We start from the raw sequence: 20022 nt of genomic DNA, 5'->3' as shown, positions 1-20022 counted from the left end.
TGGAGTTCGACGTGGAACACATCCCAGGAGTGGCCAATGATGATGACGATTGCTTGTTAAGGGCTGCTGCAGTAGCCAAGATTGCGAAAAGTNTCAATGCCAAAATGGATGCTAGCTTGATCGGTGTGGGAGTAGTGCTGCTTCAAAATGAAGAGAATGGCCGAGTGGTGATTGTGTATGCATCGAAGAAATTCTCAGAAGCAGAGAAGCGATACTCGGTCATCGGGCCATCGTTTTTGCCTTGCTATTGATCGCCGGCGACATTTCCTACTGGGAAACAAGTTTCTGTTGCAAACCGATCACAAGCTGTTAGCGTGTCTCCAGAGCAAGATAGATTGCAGAGGCAAGTTGGGGAGATGGGCGTTGAGATTGGCTGAGCTGGAGTTCGACGTGGAACACATCCCAGGAGTGGCCAATGATGATGACGATTGCTTGTTAAGGGCTGCTGCAGTAGCCAAGATTGCGAAAAGTGTTGAGAAGGTGAAGAACGAGTAAGAAAATGAAACCAATCTGCAAGATCTCGTCAGATTACAGCCCAGCAAATTTCAATGGAGTTCTATGTTTCGGACGACAGGGTATGTGTAGTTATCCCTAAAAGGATGAAAACACAAATCTGGGACGAGTTGTACACCTGTTTGGGACATGTTGGTCTAAATAAAGTGCTTGCGAGTGCACTATCCCGGATTTATTGGCCACGGATGGCAAAGCAAGTAAAAAGATGCCTTAGAGGACAAACTGTGTGCCATGAATGAAGATTTTCTGCCTGTACCTGCCCTTTGAACCTCTAATTGGGGTGGGCGACATTTTTGGTGAGCCTTTTCAGAGAGTGGCGATTGATGTGATTGGGCCTTTACCAGTATCAAGTGGATTTAACTATATTGCGGTGGCGATGGATTCTTTTCCCAAATGGGCAGAGGGTAAGGCTGTAACGGCACTCATGGGTGGCGTCCTGGTGGAATGGATGAAAGAAGACTTGTTTGCTTGATTTGGGGTCCCGCAACAAAGTGTTCTTGATCGGGGTTCAGACATGGAATCAAAGGAGTTAGTGGATTTCTTGACTTCAGTGGAAACAAGACCTCACTTCATCTCGCCCTATGATCATCAATCGAACCCAGTTGAACGATTTAATCGGTCTCTGTTGAACCTATTCCGAGTTATGGTCAGAAAAGATCAGAGTGATTGGTCAGCCAAGCTCTCAAGTACGTTAATGGCATACAGAGAGCCACAGTGCACGAGGCAAGTGGTATGTCTCCACGTGAAGCCGTGCTTGGGCGGAACATGAGATTATCAGTGGATGTGAAATTCAGGGTGAAAAGATCGGAAGACCAATTGAATCTCAACAAACTTCACCAAAGAATTATGGACTGTCGATCAAATACGAGAAAGACAGGAGTCAAAAGAAAGATGGAGTGCGACAAACGATTGAAAACAAAGGCCTATCAATATGATGTTGGGGGAGACGGTATATTTGGAAGAAGTTTCAGTACAGGAATCAGGGAACGTGGAAGAAGTTAGCAAACTAACTGGTGGTACGCACAACACTGAAAAATATTTTGTACAAATGCCAAGACTTCTAGTAAAGATTTTTATTGTTATTGAAACAAAAGGAACAACTGTTGTAAAACATTATCTCGTATGTTAGCTCAGATTAGTACATTAATCCACTTAAACACAGAGATAATGTTTTTAAAAACGTAGTCAAAAGATGTTGGGAGTAACCTTACTTGAGTTTCCAACTACAGTTTGTTTCAAATCAAATGAGTAATGATGAGATATCACGCTTTCAAAGATTGCATTTGCATCAAATTTGACTACAAATTGCTCCGGTTCTATCTTAAAGCAATTGCCAAGAATTATAGCAAGCTTTTTCTATGCCTAAAATATGAATGAAAATATTTCCCTTTTTGAAACAGGTAAAAAAAAAACGGAAATAGCTTGCAAAATAACTTTTCAATTTTCACAATTGCGATGCCATACTTGTAAATCACAACTTTAATCAAGCTTCATCTTGAATTTCGACAAAATTATGTTAACGTTGAATAAAAACCTCGCTAGTACGTAGAAATGAATTATTGCAAAAAGTGACAAATTTGAAAGTTATACTGCCACATGTATCGTTCAAATATTTTATGAACAAGATAGGATAATGTACCTTTTGGTACTTCAGAAAAATTGAAAGGCAATTTTACATCTTTTATAAGTTTTAAGCGACATTTTTGCTACTTTTTGCTTTAAAGAAATCTTTAATCAATCATCTTTAAACACAACTTGGCCATTTTTCTATCTTTTAAGGTGTAAAGCGCAACTTTCAAGTTGTAATAACTTAGCATCTGCCGAATAGAAGTTTATGAAATTTCACGTTAATACATAACTAAGAAAGAATACGTTTAATACTGATTGACTACGTTTTTGACAATGATGCATTCTAGTATACTTTAAGTGATTTACAGCACTTGTCTCAGCTACTTTTAAACATGTGCATTTCACAAAAGTTGCTCCTTTTATCTCTTTGCCAAAGAGACCAGAAAATAGGTCAAATGTTTGACGCACTAATTCAAATTGTTTAGTGTGCTTTAAGCATTGTCGAGTCTACTCGTTTTTTAATTCTTACGTATCATACCGATTATTGAGCGCTTTTCGGGACAAGCACACTCTCGGGACTTGAGCATACCCAAGCATATACTCGAGGTCCGGGAGTACACCAGGAGACTGTACTCACTAGTACTCACCTATGCTCAAGCTAGACTTGTCCCCCTATCGGTGTCAGTGAGCCCGTTAAAAGTTAAGTGACAGCCAGGCTTCACGTCCAATGAAGGCAATGATCCCCTGGAACCGCTCTTCTGATTGGCTTGTTAATCCTCTAAATGGTTCAAATTGTTAACACTTTTAGCTAATTTTTCAACTTCTGTGTGGCCTTCCTGCTCAATGACAAGCAGCCAGACAACCAAAGAAGTGACCAACTGCACGTCAACGACCATAGTAATGGGCGTATCAAAAGATCAAAGTTTTCCAAAACGATGAAGATTATGATTCCTGAGATACGTTGACCTCAACCCCCAGCCCCCCGTCATCTGCCACTCATGAACCCTCACGACGGTCTTGGATATCGATCTTGTGCGGCTGAGTGACTGATAGATGGATAGATCAATCGATTTTTGAAACGCGAAACGGACCTACCCACGCCGTAGAAGTCGGTGAAGGTGGCCAAGGTGACCGAACCAAGTGGCATGGATCCTAGAGAAGATGACCGCCTCGGAGGCATTGGATACCAAGAGAAAGATTGAAAGTTAGTAAGCTTCAAGGCATATGATTGATGTTCAATCATGCCATCCATCGTTTCTCGCAGTCTCAATGCCTTCATTTTATGGTTGAAGGCTTTGTTGGAAGAAGACCGGTCATATCTTCAACCTTGGCCCAAGCTGACGCAAAGACACACCAGGCCTGTCGTGTCCCTTGAGGTGGGAAATTGCACCATGGGCGGATCATGAGTGGATTCTCGCCTCCCAATGAACCGGATTACCCGAGAAGAATCTTGGTGAAAGTTCAACCCCAACCTCAATACTGTAGTAGCCACAATGAGATGCTCGATCCCTGCTTAAATAAATAGCTTGGTTTCTACACCCATCATCCATCGCAAGCATGAATAACTTCAATTACATCATATTTAACTGGACTACAAACTTTAAACTCAAGAAAAACTGAAAGTGCCAATTGTGATTTACGTTTTTCGCGGCCATGAGCCCACCCAGACCCGGCTATAGGCGTCTGGGAAGACCACCTGTCATACTACAAACTACATAAACGTGTACATAGTACAACAACCGCATTCATAAAGCAATCATCAATAACTTCATCTGGACACCTGAACTCCTTCGTCAACCCCCTATACATCCCAATAGGCGGAGAGTATCAAGGATTGAAGAGCTCATCCTACCTTTGCTTGAAACATCCCAGCTAATATAACCACCGTGAATTGGAAGGACCCCTCAAGATTATGCAAAAGGCGGGAGCGGTGAATGTTTTGATTGAAGATGCCAATCAGAAGACAAAGTTGGTCCACGTTAATCTACTGAAACCCACAGGGGGCGTGTCAATGAATGCTCATTTGGGACAACTACGAGGTCTAGGACGACCGAAGACATGAAGGTGTTGCTTGCCTTGTGGGAGTCCTTGGGACTAGGTAGGAGGTGTAGCTGGAGATGCCAGGTTCTCCCCTGTGCGTTCAACCATTTTTGCTTACAACACGTTTGTGTTCCAATCGTTAAACACGTTGTTCACATTTTTCGTCTTTTAGGGAAATACAGACCAGTTTTTTGAGCGTTTGAGTTTTACAGATTCAATCCTCGATATTTGAAAATTTGGAGAGGATCTTGGGCGGGCAAGTATTCAAAGAACTTAAATCAATCATTTGTTTAGCATGAGGAAGGATTAGATTGTTCAAATGCTTTAGACTCCAAGTCAAATGGATCAAGTTTTGCTTGCTTAGTTATCACTTCAGTCTCAAAACTTAAAGAAATAGATACCAAAATTTCAGACGCAATTTCAAAATAAAGAAAAATGCAATAGAAATATTAACAAAGAGTATCTTAAATATTTTGTTTGAGTGTGGTTTCATTTTTTACCCTCTTGTCCATGAGTTGTCTATATGTTGTCTATATTGAGTTACTAATATTTTTGTTTGGCGTCTGGCTCTTGGCAAATCTACTAACCGTGAAAATATGTATTTTACGTTAGCCAAACCTGAGGTATATCTAGTAAAGAAACGCCATGCCTGCGTCTATTCTTAAAGTCTATACCGATCGAAAAATGCACGAAGGACTATTTTTTGTTTTATTTTTGCGGACTTCCTTATCACTACTGGATACCGCTTTCCAATCTACGGTAAAGTGGACGTTTGATTGGAATATTTCTCTTGGGTCTACTATCACAGCCTGACTCTGAATACGTTTGTGAGTGGTGGATGAATTTTGTGTTGTGAGTGATCAACTGACACGAAAATGCTTTTCAAGATTTGAGTTCGGTTGATTGTCATTTGTCGTTAACCTAGTTCTAAAAAGCCTTTTGCAATCCTGCATCATTGAAAATTGATTGGCGATGCATGCAGGCGTTTGGGTATTTTAAAACTCCCTTTTTTGTCAAATACTGAAAATAGGATGTTTTACTCACTGATGCTTCAAGTCCATCTTGCCTGTCGTATGGATTTGGTTGATAGAACCCTTGTCGGTTGGCAAAATCAGAGTCTGTTGTTTGTGATGCCACAATTTTCTCAGTCCCTGTATCAACAAAAAGAAACATAATACGCATTTGCGTACGTCCATTTTCTATATTACTCACCTTGAATATTTTGGGAGTCTTGTGATGTTATAGGCGTGAATGGAGCCTCGTAGGCATAATCAAAAGCCAATACACCTCCAAAATGGAGCAAACAACTCAACCCCAATAGTAGTCCAACCATCTGCGAAGAATACGATTTGCACAGAGACTCTTGTAAAAAATCGAACTGTGAGTATGACTACTCACCTCTTTGGTTGATCATTGAGGACTAACGAATGTCGAACTTATCCTTGGATTCTGGTTCATGTAGCCTCTGCCTTCTACTTACGGATGCAGTGTGACGACGGTCTTTCGGCTCACTTGATTCCAGACATCCTAGAGTGCAGATTGGGTTAACCTGCGGTCCTTGGTATTCACGCCTAGAGAGTTCAAACTTTCATTTTCATCGCACTCCTATCTCTGGCCACGCAAAGTCTAGAGGTACACTTGATCGGAGGCATCAGAGGCTTGCAATCTTGTACGCCGTTTGAGACACATTCCGAAAGTGCTTTCGTTCTTTGCTTGCCAAATTGAAAACATAACAATCTCAATGCAATCTGAACCTCCAAACAGGTAGGACTTTATTTTTTTCTCACATGCCAAAACTAAGATTAAGGGGAATGAATCAAGTAAATAATGTAGCGGTTTGGTATCAAATCAATATTGCCCCAAACACCAATTTTTAAACAATTTTTGGGCAAGACTAAGTGTAGAGAGGAAGTTGAGCAGATCAGTTTCTAGACACGTGCATGGCAGCTGAAAAACTCGTTGAATACAGTATATAACTGCACTGGGCGCAATTTTCCGGCGTTTCTGATTAAGTTCCAATTACGATTGTGAATTAAAGGAATAAGAGTAAAACATCAAGTTTTGGACTTATTGGCGTGTCATGTAACGGAATAGCAAAGACAGGCCTGAGCTAAATAAATTTTCCATAATCAGAACAGTCGAGTTTCAAAGTCTAAACATATGCCATTTTTGATGTAGTTTTGATACCACACTGGGACATTGAAGCAGGAGAAGAAGATGACCTCATGACCTTGGGGTCTTGGCGCTTTAATAGGTCAATGTTAAAATCCAGGGCGACCGCCACATCGACGTGTCCTGATGATGTTCACTGGACCTCTTTACCAAAGGTGTCCTGTCTTTCGAGTTGCTTTGAGAGTTAAGGATCCTATTGGACATCTCACCACTCTCAATAGAAGCCTCCAAGAATCAGTTTTTCCACTCCATCTATCTTTACTTCGAGCCGAATTAAAGTAGAACCCCGCTTCATGTCTTTTTCCCAATACACAGTTTGTCTAAGTCTTTCGGAATTTTCATTCCTTTTCTCTAGCGCGTCCAAGTCGGTTTTCGCTTGTGGCGTAGAGAAATTGGGGATCATTGGTCGCCTCCTGTCTTTGTTTCTTACCCATTCTCCAAGCCCTTCGGATCGCGCCTTCCGGGGGTTTGATTATCAAATCAATTCCGAGCATGAGAGAGGTCCTCGGTTCGATCCTCCTCCCCGACCTTTCTCAAGGAAACTTTTAGACGCTAACCACACCCACAGACAGCGAACCAATCTGATTCGGACTTTGAGATTGCCTATCCGAAATATGTACGGATGATGTGATGGCTAGTGTCGGTGGCCGGGCGAGGCTCACCCCTCCGAACCTTGTACCACAAAAAATGAAAATTAAAAATTCATTAGGCCGTGTTAGATTTCCGGATGGTGGCTGTTCACTCGATATTCATTGTTTGTGAGTGGAGGAATATATGATAAGGAAAATGCAACTATGGAAAATATGATGGCGGGAACAAGAATAAAATAATTGCCAATTGAATATCGGTTAGTAGAATATACAGACAGTAATTAACGATATAGTTGCACTACCTACCCCCGATCGCAAGTAACTTCTCAATTGCAGTTGCGAAGAAATTTGCCATTCATGGTACTGTTAAAAGACCAAACACACGCAGCGGTCCAACTAGTCCCAAAAGCCTCATATTGCGCAAAAGACCCATGACTCTGTTTGACAGTGGGCGTAAGAAGATTATGGAATCACAAAAACTATTCTCCACTGTTCGAAAGAGCACACAAATAATTTCCTTATGTAACCGATTGCACTCATATGAAATATGCGAGGCAATTGGTCAAAGGGAGGCTCAAGAAAGGCAAAAGGAGTCAAAAATCACATCCAACGACTCATTGCGTGAATCAAGGTTGTAACATGTGTAATAAAGTAAAAGAGAGAATAATTCTATGCTATCGGATTCTAATGTCAATCGTCTTGTGTTATAAGAGGCTAGAAATTGAAAGAACGGGCAATAATAGTTGGAACTGATCAGCAGTGGCATCTATGAAAGGATGGAGAGTGAGAGCGAATTCAATAAATCCACAATGTAAAGTAACGTTTCCAACAAATTTCCATTTTGAAAGAAATATTAATGGGATATTGGACGACAATTACATTCAGATCAATTACCATCTCTGCGGCACATGTCATTTCTTTCTCCATCCATGTAGTAAAACATCATAATTGCAGGTAAAATAGAAGAATACCTTCTTTCTAACAAGTACAAAAAATATCCCACAAACTGCTTGTTCATATCAGAATGAATGGAAATACTGCTTTATCTATTTCACAAGTGAAATTCCTTTTGGTTAGTTCCATTATATTGCAAAAAGCATTTGTTTGATGTTGAAATTTTTGAAACCATTTTACGCTTCCATTTATGTTTCCAGAACTTGGCCATGGAATCGAGATGTGTTGGGGGAGCATTTGCCCTGGCGTTAACAATCGTTTGCGGTCAAGACACATACCAATCTGTACCCTATTCGTACTACGACCAGAATTTGTCCACAGACGGTCAAGAGTTGCAATATAATCCTCCTGAAGCATACTATCCTATTTCATCTAGACAAGGAACTATCGGACTTCTACCTGTGAGTTGATGAACTGATGAAATGGGTTGGTACGATGAATTCAATGCCTCTTTTTTCAGCTTGGAATTGCCGCAGCTGTTGGCTTGGGGGCTGCTGTCGTTGGAGGGGCTTTAGCACTTCAAGCAGCAAATGCTCGGACCACTTTGACTAACAATGTTGCAACCGCCACTTCCACCGCTGAAAATATTAACAACATAATAAATGCCCAATCCCCTATTTTGACTTCAATAGTCATGACCCAATCTCCAACCGCTGCTCGTTTAAGTAGTGTTTGTGCAGCAGCGGCAGCAATCGCACAACTCCCTCCTGCTGGAGCCACTGCTCAAATTCAAGGGATGAATGTTGCCGCTATAATTGATGCGCTAGAAATGAATATGTGTACCATTTGAAAATCATTTCAAGTATTGCCAGCCCGATTTAATTTTTTTTGTTAATTATCTTGTTTTTCTGCCTGCTGCGAAGCTTCATCAACTTTAACTTTGATTAAGTTTGGTGGTGACCAGTCGAGTGCCATATTGAGGACAAAATGCAAACAATTGAAAACTTTAAAAGCTCGCACCTAACTTAAAAGTGAAGCGATGTTGTCATTGTTAGTTCTACAGATTCATATTGAATCACAATGTGTTGTGACAATCAGTTGATTGGATGATTTCTGTGATTTTTGGACTGATTAAAACATTTATGAGATTGTCGTGTCCATCCAAGAGTTCGTTTCTTTCTGAAGTACTTGAATAAGTATCAGTATAACTTTAGACCATGGAAGAATGTGAATTACTGCACCTATTATACATGATACGTGCTCCATATGTTAAAGAGGGGGACCATATGGCTTAAGCGTCGCTTGTTAGATCTGCCATGACCAGGGCCCTGGAAAACTTTTTCTATGACTACTGGTTCCAGATTTTGACAAATTAATTTCATCCTGTCATTTTACGTGCCTTTTTCTTACTTAAACAACCTTACCTCTTTGCGTTACAGTGTTTTTTTGTGTCGGACAAATTATTTCTTGCTTTAAAAGAAACATTGTTTTTGGAGAATTTTTGGCCCTGGAAAAAAATCTTTTTGCCAACCCTTACCTATGGCTATAGTAAGGACCTAAAACACTAAAGAAACTGTTAAGGTAAAGGTAGATATTGATGTGATATGCCTGTCTGCTTGATGGACATAACATATTCAGCTGTTATGAGATGCATGAAACATTGCTTCTCAACAATCGTTGAAGCACATCACTACGTGAATATGTATTAAATTCAATGTAGATTGGTTAAGCTTACTTAAGACTTGATAAAACTAGGTACGACAGTGAGTTCAGCGCACCTTAGCGGTTGAATTTTGAACTCTCAATTCTGTTCCAAAACAAAGTGTTCATATGCGTCCCGGATCCAAACCAAACGCATTAAAATGAAAACCTGTGGGTCTCCGAGTAATATTTGGTTGTATTTACCCCCTTCAGACATCCTTAAACGTAGTTTGAACGCTTTAAACACCATAATTTGAGCCACTTTCTACATGTTCTGTTGAAAAATACATAGTTTGAAAGTGCTGTTGCTGTGATTACAATTAATGATGCCTGGCGAGTAAGTTAAACCATATAGCTAACCCTTAAGGCACAAACATTTGCAAAAATGGCTTGGATGTGGGACCCATGTAAACTCATTGTTTTGGGACCAAACTGAAGGTTCAAAATTGAGCCGCAGTTGTGCGCTGAACTCACTGCCGTGCAGTTCTAAATACAGGGCACTAGTCAAAACAACGTTTCTTGTGAAAGATTAAGTATTTTAGGCTTGCTTTTCTATATGATCAAATTCAATCTATTGCATTTTCCTGGTTATATTGCATGAAGAAAGTCATTTCTCAATCAATGTGCATGTGCTAAGAGCCAAGAAAAAGAAACAGACAGAAAGTCATTTCTTATGAGAAAATTGCAAGCTTTGGAAAGATAACACAAACGTTTGATTGTAAGCATGATTACAGTGTTTATCCATTTTCTCTTTTTTCAGTTTTTATTCTGGATAACATAAATTATTTTAATGTAAATATACTCTTATTTTGATCAAGTTGTTCAGTCTCAATGGCCCTAATGGACCAATTTCTGCCCGCAGAATCTCTTTTTAAATGCCTATTGTTCTGAGTTTTGAAGATGCTCAGACCAGAATCAATTGCTGTCTGACAGGGTCAAAGACACTTTAAAGGTTTGGTCCGTAAAAATAGTTCAGGTTTAGTCAGACTGATTTCATCATTTCACTTTCCCTCCTGCATTTGCAATGTCTGCTCATTTCCTTTCTTTCTTATACGTTTGTTCAACGTGTCTCTATGTAGTCAAAGGCAGTCATTATGGCCACCCCAAATGATGTCAAGAGCTTCTCAGGTTCGGCCTTGGGAAATGCAATAGGGAGAAGGGATATTCGATGGTAGATTGTCCTTTACTTCAATTACTTCAACTTTACATGTGGCGTCAGTACATCAGACAAAGAAACTCAATTTGACGAATCCGAAGGCTTTTTCTCTTATGCGAACTCTAAGAGAAAAATGAAACACCCTGTTGGGCCTATGGAGGTTGCTGGGGAAGCCATTGGCAATGTAGAGGCTATGACCATAGATAACTTCATATATAGATCGATCAAGGGCGCTGCGATCGCATGTTTTCGTCTCAGCTGTCGCTGGTGGAAAAAATGTTTCATTCTTAGTCAAGCTACTTAGGACACCTATGGTGCAAATTTGAATCGTTGACGGCTCGTCCAAATTCAGAGTAGAAACCCCTAATAAGACTCCTTGTCAAGTAATTGCTCTCGTCCAGCACGCTTCATAAAACGGGTTTGAGTAAGTTGTCCAACTACATTTTTAAGAACGAAATTTTGAAGAGGTTAAAATGGGGCTCAAGTTAAAGTTTTCATCCATGTGGTGGAAACACTTAACTGAAACGCAAGGAACAAGCCTGGGTTCAGGCTGACCTCCAGAGGTGTCGGAATTACCTTGTTTACGTATAGGCGCAATCATGTCGCCCACATTCAAGCACATTGTTGGGAGATTGAAACGAAATTCCGAATGCCTCATCATTGCGTTGCAATTTCGGATACATTTTGTTACACTTTCGAGATTTTCGAGATGCGTTGCTAAACAAGGGCAATCAATAGAGTACATGATTTGCTCTACTAATGTCCAAATCTTTTTTTGACATGTTACGTGTATTATGCCCTAAAAAGCATGTTTTTTTTTATTCTACCACTCTTTCTACCTGTATATTTGTAAGATTCAAAAGAAATTAAGATTAAAGAGGAATAACAAACGTTTCATGATAATAATTCAACTTGCCTGAAGCGAGATTTAACGAAATATCTTTGTCCCATTTCCACCAGCGTCAGCTGACCTGAATTCATGCTCATGCGGTACAGCTCCTGTTGAACTTAAGCATTCTAGTTATGGTTTTCTATGGCTATGACTAACATGCTAGGAGATCAGAGCCCAGTTTTTTAAAAGCGAAGGAGTGAATCTTGGATCGAGAAAAAGTCGCACCATACAACATAAGTTTGATCTTTTCCCGATCTAAGATTCACTTATTGGCTTTAAAAAACTGGGCTCAGTTCTTCAGTGTGTTTTCAACCCCACTGAGTTTAGAAGCAACAAGTCATTGTTCTAAAGACGAGTCTGTTGAGATTGACAAGGTTAGTCACGTTGAGCAAATTGATGATCTCATAGTCACAGGTCAAGATGCTTCAGCGGTCATCAGGGACTTGAGGTTTTCTGATGGTGTGACATCTCAATTTCTGATGAGATGCTCACAGGTTCTTGCTCCTGTTTTCTCGTACCTGATGCGTTGCATCTTCGATCAGGGCAAGTTTCCCTCGGCACAAAAGTTATCTCATGTTGTTCCAATTTTTAAAGGGGGAGATAAGTCGCTCCCCAGTAACTATAGGCCGATTTATCTCACTTCGAATATTGCGAGGGTGTTTGAGAAGAATACCGTTTGAGGCTAATTTTGATAGCTTAATAGAAAGCATCTGCTTTTTATACGCTCAGAATATTTATACTGAAATTCAAACTAGCACGATGAATTATATTTATTTTCTTTCCTTTTGTCTAATGTGCCATTGTGTTTTAAAAAACTTAGTACCCAGTTTTGGGCGGCAGCCAACTTTTTAATGGAACAAAAATTTGTTTTTGGTTTCTCAACACCAAAGCACATATTTAAAAGCCTTGAGAGCATGCAATAAAGGCTACTAGATAATTTTTAAACGTGCTCAAAAACTCGAATATCGTCTGTAATAATGCCCTCACCAAAGAACCATAAATATCTAGTCATGATCTACTATCAGCAGATGGTTTGTAAACCGCGAACCTTGATTGGAATGAGTCAAAAAAATGGCATTCGAGGGTCCTAATGAAATTTGAGGGGCGGTTTTATTTTCGTTCAAATTCCCAATGCTCCATTACAGTAGATCCTAAAATTAGTCCAAGTAGCTTTAATTAAATGGGTCAAAAATGGCCAAATTAATTAAGCATCAAAGGATGGGAAAAATTTCTTACAAAGATGATCACTTTCCTGGTTAAAGGAAGTTTCTTTTCGAGAGAGTTGAAACCTACTTGATTTGCTTCCCGAATGTAGGTGCCCACATCCATCCGCCTTTAAACCGACGAACGTGCCTTTATGACCTAGTTTGACGTCTTGACGTCTTGACGGCAAGAGTAATTGAGGAGTTGCATTCAGCTTGTTCAGTTGGATATCATTGAACCAGTCTTGCCTAATGTTTTTATGGTATCCATGGGAATTTAATTAGCACTAAATTGTGATAATGGCCCGTTAATGTTACTCAAGGCCCCGAGTCTGACGTTTTTATTTTTGCATTGGTACGTCGAACTACTTCATTGAATTGAACCAAGACCTATGACCTCAAATTAGTCAAAGGTCGTCTTTTAGACATGAGACACTTTCAATCCCTTTGCCATATTCAGTACTGTTGGAATTGATAGGGTTATAAGAGCGAGAGGCCTGCAAACCTTTTTACACTTTTGGCTTGATTAAACTCAAGGACTCAAGTAAAATTATGCGAAGTTTACCGGTTTTTTAGCAACCACTGTTTTCTGAGGAGGGTTAGCATTTTGGTCGCTCGTTAGTTGGACTAGAAAAGATCACGTTTGATGATTGGAAGTTTAAGCATAAAAGTACCAGTCCACTCGAGATTTCCGAAATAACAATTTTACCACAGCCATAATTCATCTATTTTCAAAGCCCTTCCTAACACGGCAAACATCTGTATGTCTGTGACAAGCTAGATTCGACAGTGAATTCACTTTGAGATCAATTGGAACCCAAAGTCTAAAAAGAGCTTCTCCTTCGCTTTATTCGATTGAAAGGAGATCAAACTGATCACTTCTCAAGAAATGAATGGCAAATTGGCGTGGACTTTCGAGGTTGCCAAATTCAAATCTAAGTGGGATGACTGGAAAAATGCAGCAATCATTCGCTTTGAAGCAGAGGCGATGTAGATTGATTTCTTTGTTCGAGAAGCTGATGCATTTCAGCCCTCTTCTCTATAATATTTTGCGCACTCTCGGTCTTCAGAGTATCTAGATCACTTCTTTGAACACGTTCTATTTTCGGATCGTTATCTAAAACAGTCCTCGTCATTCTAAGAATTAAATCTCAAAAGCCAGCGTTCTTCGATATCCCATTGAGACTCGATACTAGATGCAACCGTACATACTTTGGTCTTTTCTTTGGAGTTAGAGGACAGCTCACTGTCATCCGATAGTGGGGATCCCAGTGTAGGAATTTGCCCACTCAATATCATTGCCATCATTAATTGTGACCTATCTCTCGGGAGTGCCCACAGATTCGCAAATTCAAGGCGCCTGAGCTGCAACATGTTCTGTGACTCTCTTTTCTCAATATGCCCACCATAAAGGAGTCCTAAAGGCTTTTAGCTCCGTCGCAAATAAAGCAATATCACCTATTGTAAAATTCTTATGAGAGCCGTGTTACTTTGAGTGTACACCCAAATGGTCAAGTCTTTGCAAAATGAAGAAGCCGATTGTGATACAATGAATAAAAGAACACTGACGTATAGGGTATCGGCACTTGAAATCATGAAAGCTTATTGCGTTGTTGCCATTGCGTCAAAAATAAAGTTTCTTATGTTTGGGAGACCCATCGAAGAGCCATTGCAAATAGAATACGTTCTAACATAGAAATCAATTGCCAAAATGCTTCCTGGCTTCACTTTCAGCAAGAACCTGTCTTGGAAGTGCCATTTAAATAACTGGGAACCTGAATTACGAAAGTCGACTAGCTTGGAAACTTCCAAAAGTGGTTGTCGTGGAAATGGTTGAACCAGTTTTTACTTCGAAACTCAGACATGGACTTGAGGTCATTTCAGAGATGCTTGACTCGAATGAGGCAGTCTTCAATAAGATCAGTTTTCTCCACTCCGCGGCCATGAAGGCTACACGTGGAATATAAGGAGCTTCTACAGAAAACAAACCAGGTTTCTATAGACGCTATTGCAATACGTTGGGCAGCTCTGCTGGCTTGGCATTGTGGAAAAGACTGGCTAAATCATCCGCTTACAACCGGTCAAATGAAGGATCATGCGGGCGAAAAGAACATCCGTCAAAGATCGTCCAGAAGCTCCCCTCCTCCAGCAACTAAGAAGTAAATTATTCACAGAATTGTTGAAATTTGGGAATGACTACCAGTGCATATTAGGGGAGAAGAAAGAAAGGCTAAAGTGAAGAGTATTATCAAGACCGGGGATCTAACTGCTCAGTAATGACATGTACCTATGATTCTTAAGAAGGAACAAAGACATCGTGAAGCATATCTTTATGCGACCGGTAATATAGTTATCCGTAAGGTCGATCAATAGGATTCATACAAATTTAGATTGTCTGTTTTGTGTTCCTGTCACCAGAAATGGAAAAGTCATTCAATAAAATAAACAATTTGTAGCAGCCATTGAGGGCAAGGTTTTCCCCAAAAAGAATGTGATCTTTGGCTTCACTAAACGTCAAACAATGAAACGTAAAGTCGGCGAATGGAACATCTTGACTTGAGTTTTAGTTTGCTTTGCACGTTTGCTTTTGCTTATTAGTTTGGCTAGCATCCTTCTATTGTACGTAGTATGTGACTCAAGTTATCTAGTTTAGACGTTGACGTAGAATCATTCCTCTTGTGAGCGGAATTTCCTCCATTATGACCTGTCATTCGCCTATTCTATGTCCACTTATCGACCTTCTTTGTGTGTTTTGCACATTTGGCCGACCATCAAGGGTACCCCCATCGCTTTTCGACAAAGTAATTGTGAAATGTGCATTCATGTCCAGTAAAAGTAAGAGACTTCATCTGGTGTGGTGGAAATGGGTTGATTAATACATAGATTACTTAATGATTCATGATCGTGGTTCTCGGAAAGATTTGAAAAGGGCAGAATGCAAAGATAGGTTGAACGACCTGACCTCCAACTGGTATTAGTCGCTTCCTGTGACGTCATTTCCTTGGAGGTCCTGACAATAAAAAATGTAAGCACGGCTGGTTTGCTGACTGCTCTACAAATCAAAGCCTGTGAAACATAATTAGTCGCCTTTCTACTCATTATGAATTTGGTTAATCCAACCTTTGAACCATTAACGACCTCAATGTCGCTAATCAACATTCACTTATGTTCATAAATTGAATGCAAAAGTTTGTCCGACATTACTTCTTCGCATTGGAATGTGCATACATGCCTCGGAGTTTTATTTTGTCCTACGGCGGTAAAAGTCTAGATTTCCTGGCTCTTCTTGGAAGAAAATTCCGAGGAGACAGCTCAGCGAAGGCTTTGAAATCAATCATATCACAATCGCAATTAAGGTATTTCAGCTGTCAGTAGTATGATCAAAGAAGAACGACATGTCCGCACAATAAAAGATTGGCCAATAAATCTTTTCCTCGTGAAAGGGCCTTTTTGATTCTCCCGTCTAAAGCTCCTCACTGCGGTCATTGTCATGAAGCTTTTTAAGAGAAGGTCACTTTAATTTTACTTTTTCCTATGTGCTTGAGCCTAAACGAGCATTTGAAAAATTGCCTCTCACTTCACCTTCATTGGCATGAATTGCATATTCTGGCAGGACCAAGTTCACTAACTGAATTCAATCCCGCTCCTAAAGGTTGAATGGTTTCTTCAAATTGCCAGGTCATCTTTACAGTCAAGATCAATCGGTAAAAAATTGCGGTTTCATTTCATTTGCCTTTAGAAAGGGCCGTTGGACTGACCAGGAGCTAGACGATGTTATCACTTGTTACAATCTGTCGATTCAACGAAGATAACAAGATAGGTGGCGCTACATGCATAAACTGAGAGGTCATCTCTCAATCTTTCAAGAAAAACTAGCCAATTGTAATTTCTGCGCCAATTCTGAGTGACGTATGTGCCTTAACCTCGATTGATCTAATGATTTGACCCAATTTGGAAGTGCAATTTTTGGCTAACCAAAGCAACTATTTGACTCCAAACCTTCGTTAGCTCAAGGTCAAGCTACATTCTCTTCCAAAATCAAATGATAAGTAGGGCCAACAATGAATGATGAAGGTATCGATGAAGAGGTAAAACTAAGTTATTTATGCTCTATTTTTACAATTGTTTGCTTTTTTCAGGGCGCCATCTATTGGTGTTTATCTAATGATTAGATTTGCAATCACAATTCATTTCCTTAGATGAGCCCCACTAGGATCAGGGTCGATTTGGATTGATAAGTAGGTCTATTCGGACATTTAAACTGGATTCTTGGATGCGGTCGTCTCCTCTTCTCTCGATAAAGTTTTGAGAAAGATTCGCATATCCATCTTAACAGTCTTCTTCCTTGCAAAAATCATAAAAAAGTAATTTTGACGTGATTGATTTATTGAATTCTGGCTCAAGTTTGGCGCTCATATGGATAATAGTTAACAAGATTTGCCTGGATATTTCCGTTAAAACTCAAAAAAGACTTTTGAACCACTGTGGTAATCGCTTCATTGGTGAGACGAGAGGGGTAAGCTGATCATCGAAGAATCCAGCTTTATTAGGCAAGCGCTGGTACCAGCAAACAAACTTGCATGCCAATGCCAGTGATGCAAAACTGGCGTTTCTAACTGGTTTTAACGAAGCTGGCCTTTCCTCATACAGCAATGCGAAAGAAGTTCTGTAAGTTTTTCATATGGGCTAGAATTGCATAAGGCAATAAAATCAAAGATGTTCCCAATGGGGTTTTCAGGTAGAAAAATACCAAACTGAGATTGGGAATTTCCCTGGAAACTTGATAGGGCTTTTGGAACACCGCGTTGAACCATGGCTCCCATTGAACGCCCATATGCCTGAAAGTTTCCAGGATTTGAATGGGGTTTTCTGCCAACCTTTAAAACGGATTTTCAGCCACCTTCTTGGTCGTCTCATTGGTGAGACGAGACGGCTAAACTGATCATCAATGAATCCAGCTACACATTGGACTCTTGGATGATCAGCTAACCCCTCTCGTTTCACCAATGAGACTACTGCCACAGTGGTTGAAAAGCCTATTTGAAGATTGACAGAATTATCCAAACAATTCCTGGAACCTTTAGACATATGGGCGTTTAATCTGAGCCAGAATTCAATAAATTGATTGGATCACAATTGTTTCGTAAACTTCTACAAGGTAGAAAACTGGAAAAAATGGATCTGAGTATTTCTCTTAAAATTTTATAAGGCTTTTTGACCACCATGATGAGATGGGTGAGACGAGAGGAGAGGAAACGACCGTAACTGGATCGGTGATTAGCTTATCCTTCTTGTCTCACCAGTGAGACGACTGCCACAATGGTTCAGAAAGCCTTCTTGAAGTATAGCAGAAATATCCAAACATATTTTTGTAAATATTAGCCACATGAGCGCTACATTTGAGCCAGAATTCAAAAAATCAATAACGTCAAAATTACTTTTTTATGATTTTTGTGAGGTATAAGACTGCTAAGAGGGATTTGCGTATTTCTCTCAATACTTGATGAGGCTTTTTGACCACCGTGGTGGGACAGGAGGCGACATTTCTGAGATTTTTTTGGTTCTCTCGCGGCTGCCTGGTGTGTGCGATGGGATCGGCTTTGAACGCATATAGTTACGTGATTCTCAAAAACCAAGTACCGAATTCAGGGAGCCAGTGAGTTGATGGCTCGTTTGTCTGCTTTGGTTGGAACTGAGTAACGCAAGAGAAGTCGCTCAGCCCGACACCCTGCTGCCCAACTACCAAAATGTGTTCAAAGCAAAGTCTCAAGTGGCTTGGCTGGAGTGACTTTTCTCTGACAAGCCCTCTAGTCCAACCTACGGAATATTTCATTTGTCTCCCCCCAAAATCAGTTCAAACATCAGAGCACTAAAGGCACTCGGACAACTCAATCAAACCTGTTTTATGAGACGTGCCAGAAGAGAGCCATTGCATGGCAGAGGGTTACATTTGGAGTTTCTGTTCAGAGTATGGAAGTAATGCAAACTGATAAAAGTTTCACCAAAGGTATGAAGATTACCCCAGTTGCGTAAGCCGCTTGGCGATTGCATGTGAAAACAAACTGATTGAGATATCAGCATTTGATAATTTGAGCGAAAAGGCTTTGACTGCCAACAAGAGATGTCTGAAAGTAGGTTGACCAGATTCGTAATTTTAGACATGGATCTGAGAGCGCTTTATGAAGAAATCATGTAGCAACTAATGCTAGATTGAATTTGCGCCGCGTCTAAGACATTACAATGATGAGGTGTTTCCAAAGTTGATAATATTGAAACAGAGCCCACGAACGGACGGACTACGTCGTGGCGTGTGACTTGCGTCAATGCAACCGAGTTTTGGCGAGAAACCGATGGTTGGAAAGAAAGTTGGCAAACAAGCTTCGAAGGGAAAGAAGGCAAATGATTCAGTTAGAATTCGTTTGCAGGATGAGGTGGACGGTGTTTTTGCTCACTAGTAGTGTCTTGGCGTGTTTCACTCTCACCGTGGCAGATCAATATTGTAATGGAAATGGATTTCCTTTTAAGCTGAACTTTAAATTATTATTGAGCTTTCCTTTGCACAGATGCTCAGTCCTTTGCTGCCCCGTATACACCTCAGTATGCTCTTCGTCGACAAGGCTTTGACTTATTTGGCGATGGTGGTTCGGTAATATTTGGGATTCTTTTATTCATTTCCATAAGAATACAATTATTTGTTCTATTTTTGTCATCTTTTTTCAGTTGGGAATCATTGGTGTAGGAGCCATTGCGGCAATTATTGCTGGATGTGTTGCAGTAGTACAAGCTGCTAATGCCAGGACGACGATCCAAAATGATATCAATACCCTCTCGACAAGGGCCAACACCCTTCAGACGTCAGCAGAGGCAGTGACAAACACTTTAATGACTGCTCAAGCCGATGCCACAACCAACAACGCCGAAGCTAATGCCGTTTGTAATTTTCTAAGTACCGTGGCGATGGTGACCACCATGACCGGCAGTACTGCGGACAATTTGGCTGCTATTAATTCGATTTTAGATGCTGCAATGGCTGTCACCTGCGAACCATAATTCATTGCTTACACTTTTAGCTACTTATCGTATACTTGTTTATATTTTGTCCTTATGCTGTTTTTGTCTTATGTTGAAATCACTAATGCCTATAAATAGACACCGGATTTGAAATTGATGAATTTTAGTCCAAAATATTTCATTGAGGTTGCTGAAACAAGTCTAAAAAAATGAAGCAAAAACATTTAAAGTGTGGAAAAATGATAATTGTTTCTGATATAGGAGTAAATTATGAAAAGTGAA

General features: G+C 40.2%; 1 protein-coding gene and 2 long non-coding RNA genes across 4 annotated transcripts in view; 2 read left to right on the top strand and 1 right to left on the bottom strand.

Annotated features, from left to right (window-relative positions):
• LOC131878084 (uncharacterized) overlaps nt 1-5663 on the bottom strand; it is an 11742-nt gene extending 6079 nt beyond the window's left edge. The window contains exons 1-3 of the long non-coding RNA XR_009372951.1: nt 5521-5663; nt 5335-5455; nt 5167-5273 (exon numbers count right to left, since the gene is read on the bottom strand). This is a non-coding gene — a long non-coding RNA (uncharacterized LOC131878084). The remainder of the gene's footprint in view (nt 1-5166; nt 5274-5334; nt 5456-5520) is intronic.
• Nucleotides 114-8938, top strand: LOC131878085 (uncharacterized). Of its 2 annotated transcripts, XR_009372952.1 has the most exons (3): nt 220-1529; nt 8039-8239; nt 8299-8938. It is a non-coding gene; the product is annotated as an uncharacterized LOC131878085 (long non-coding RNA). The 2 variants fall into 2 exon arrangements; XR_009372953.1 differs by lacking the exons at nt 8039-8239; nt 8299-8938 and adding an exon at nt 2891-4322 and having other exon boundaries at nt 114-1529.
• Nucleotides 8939-18948: 10010 nt separating this feature from the next.
• Nucleotides 18949-19897, top strand: LOC131878005 (uncharacterized). Its single transcript, XM_059223882.1, has 3 exons — nt 18949-19228; nt 19293-19375; nt 19450-19897. Exons 1-3 carry the CDS (start codon nt 19129-19131, stop codon nt 19777-19779), a joined length of 513 nt encoding a protein of 170 aa, XP_059079865.1. The 5' UTR covers nt 18949-19128; the 3' UTR covers nt 19780-19897.
• Nucleotides 19898-20022: the final 125 nt, after the last annotated feature.

Source organism: Tigriopus californicus, chromosome 3 (assembly GCF_007210705.1).
Source record: "Tigriopus californicus strain San Diego chromosome 3, Tcal_SD_v2.1, whole genome shotgun sequence".
NCBI lineage: Eukaryota > Metazoa > Arthropoda > Copepoda > Harpacticoida > Harpacticidae > Tigriopus > Tigriopus californicus.
Note: the sequence above shows the minus strand (reverse complement) of the source record. Positions and strands in the feature narration are given on the sequence as shown.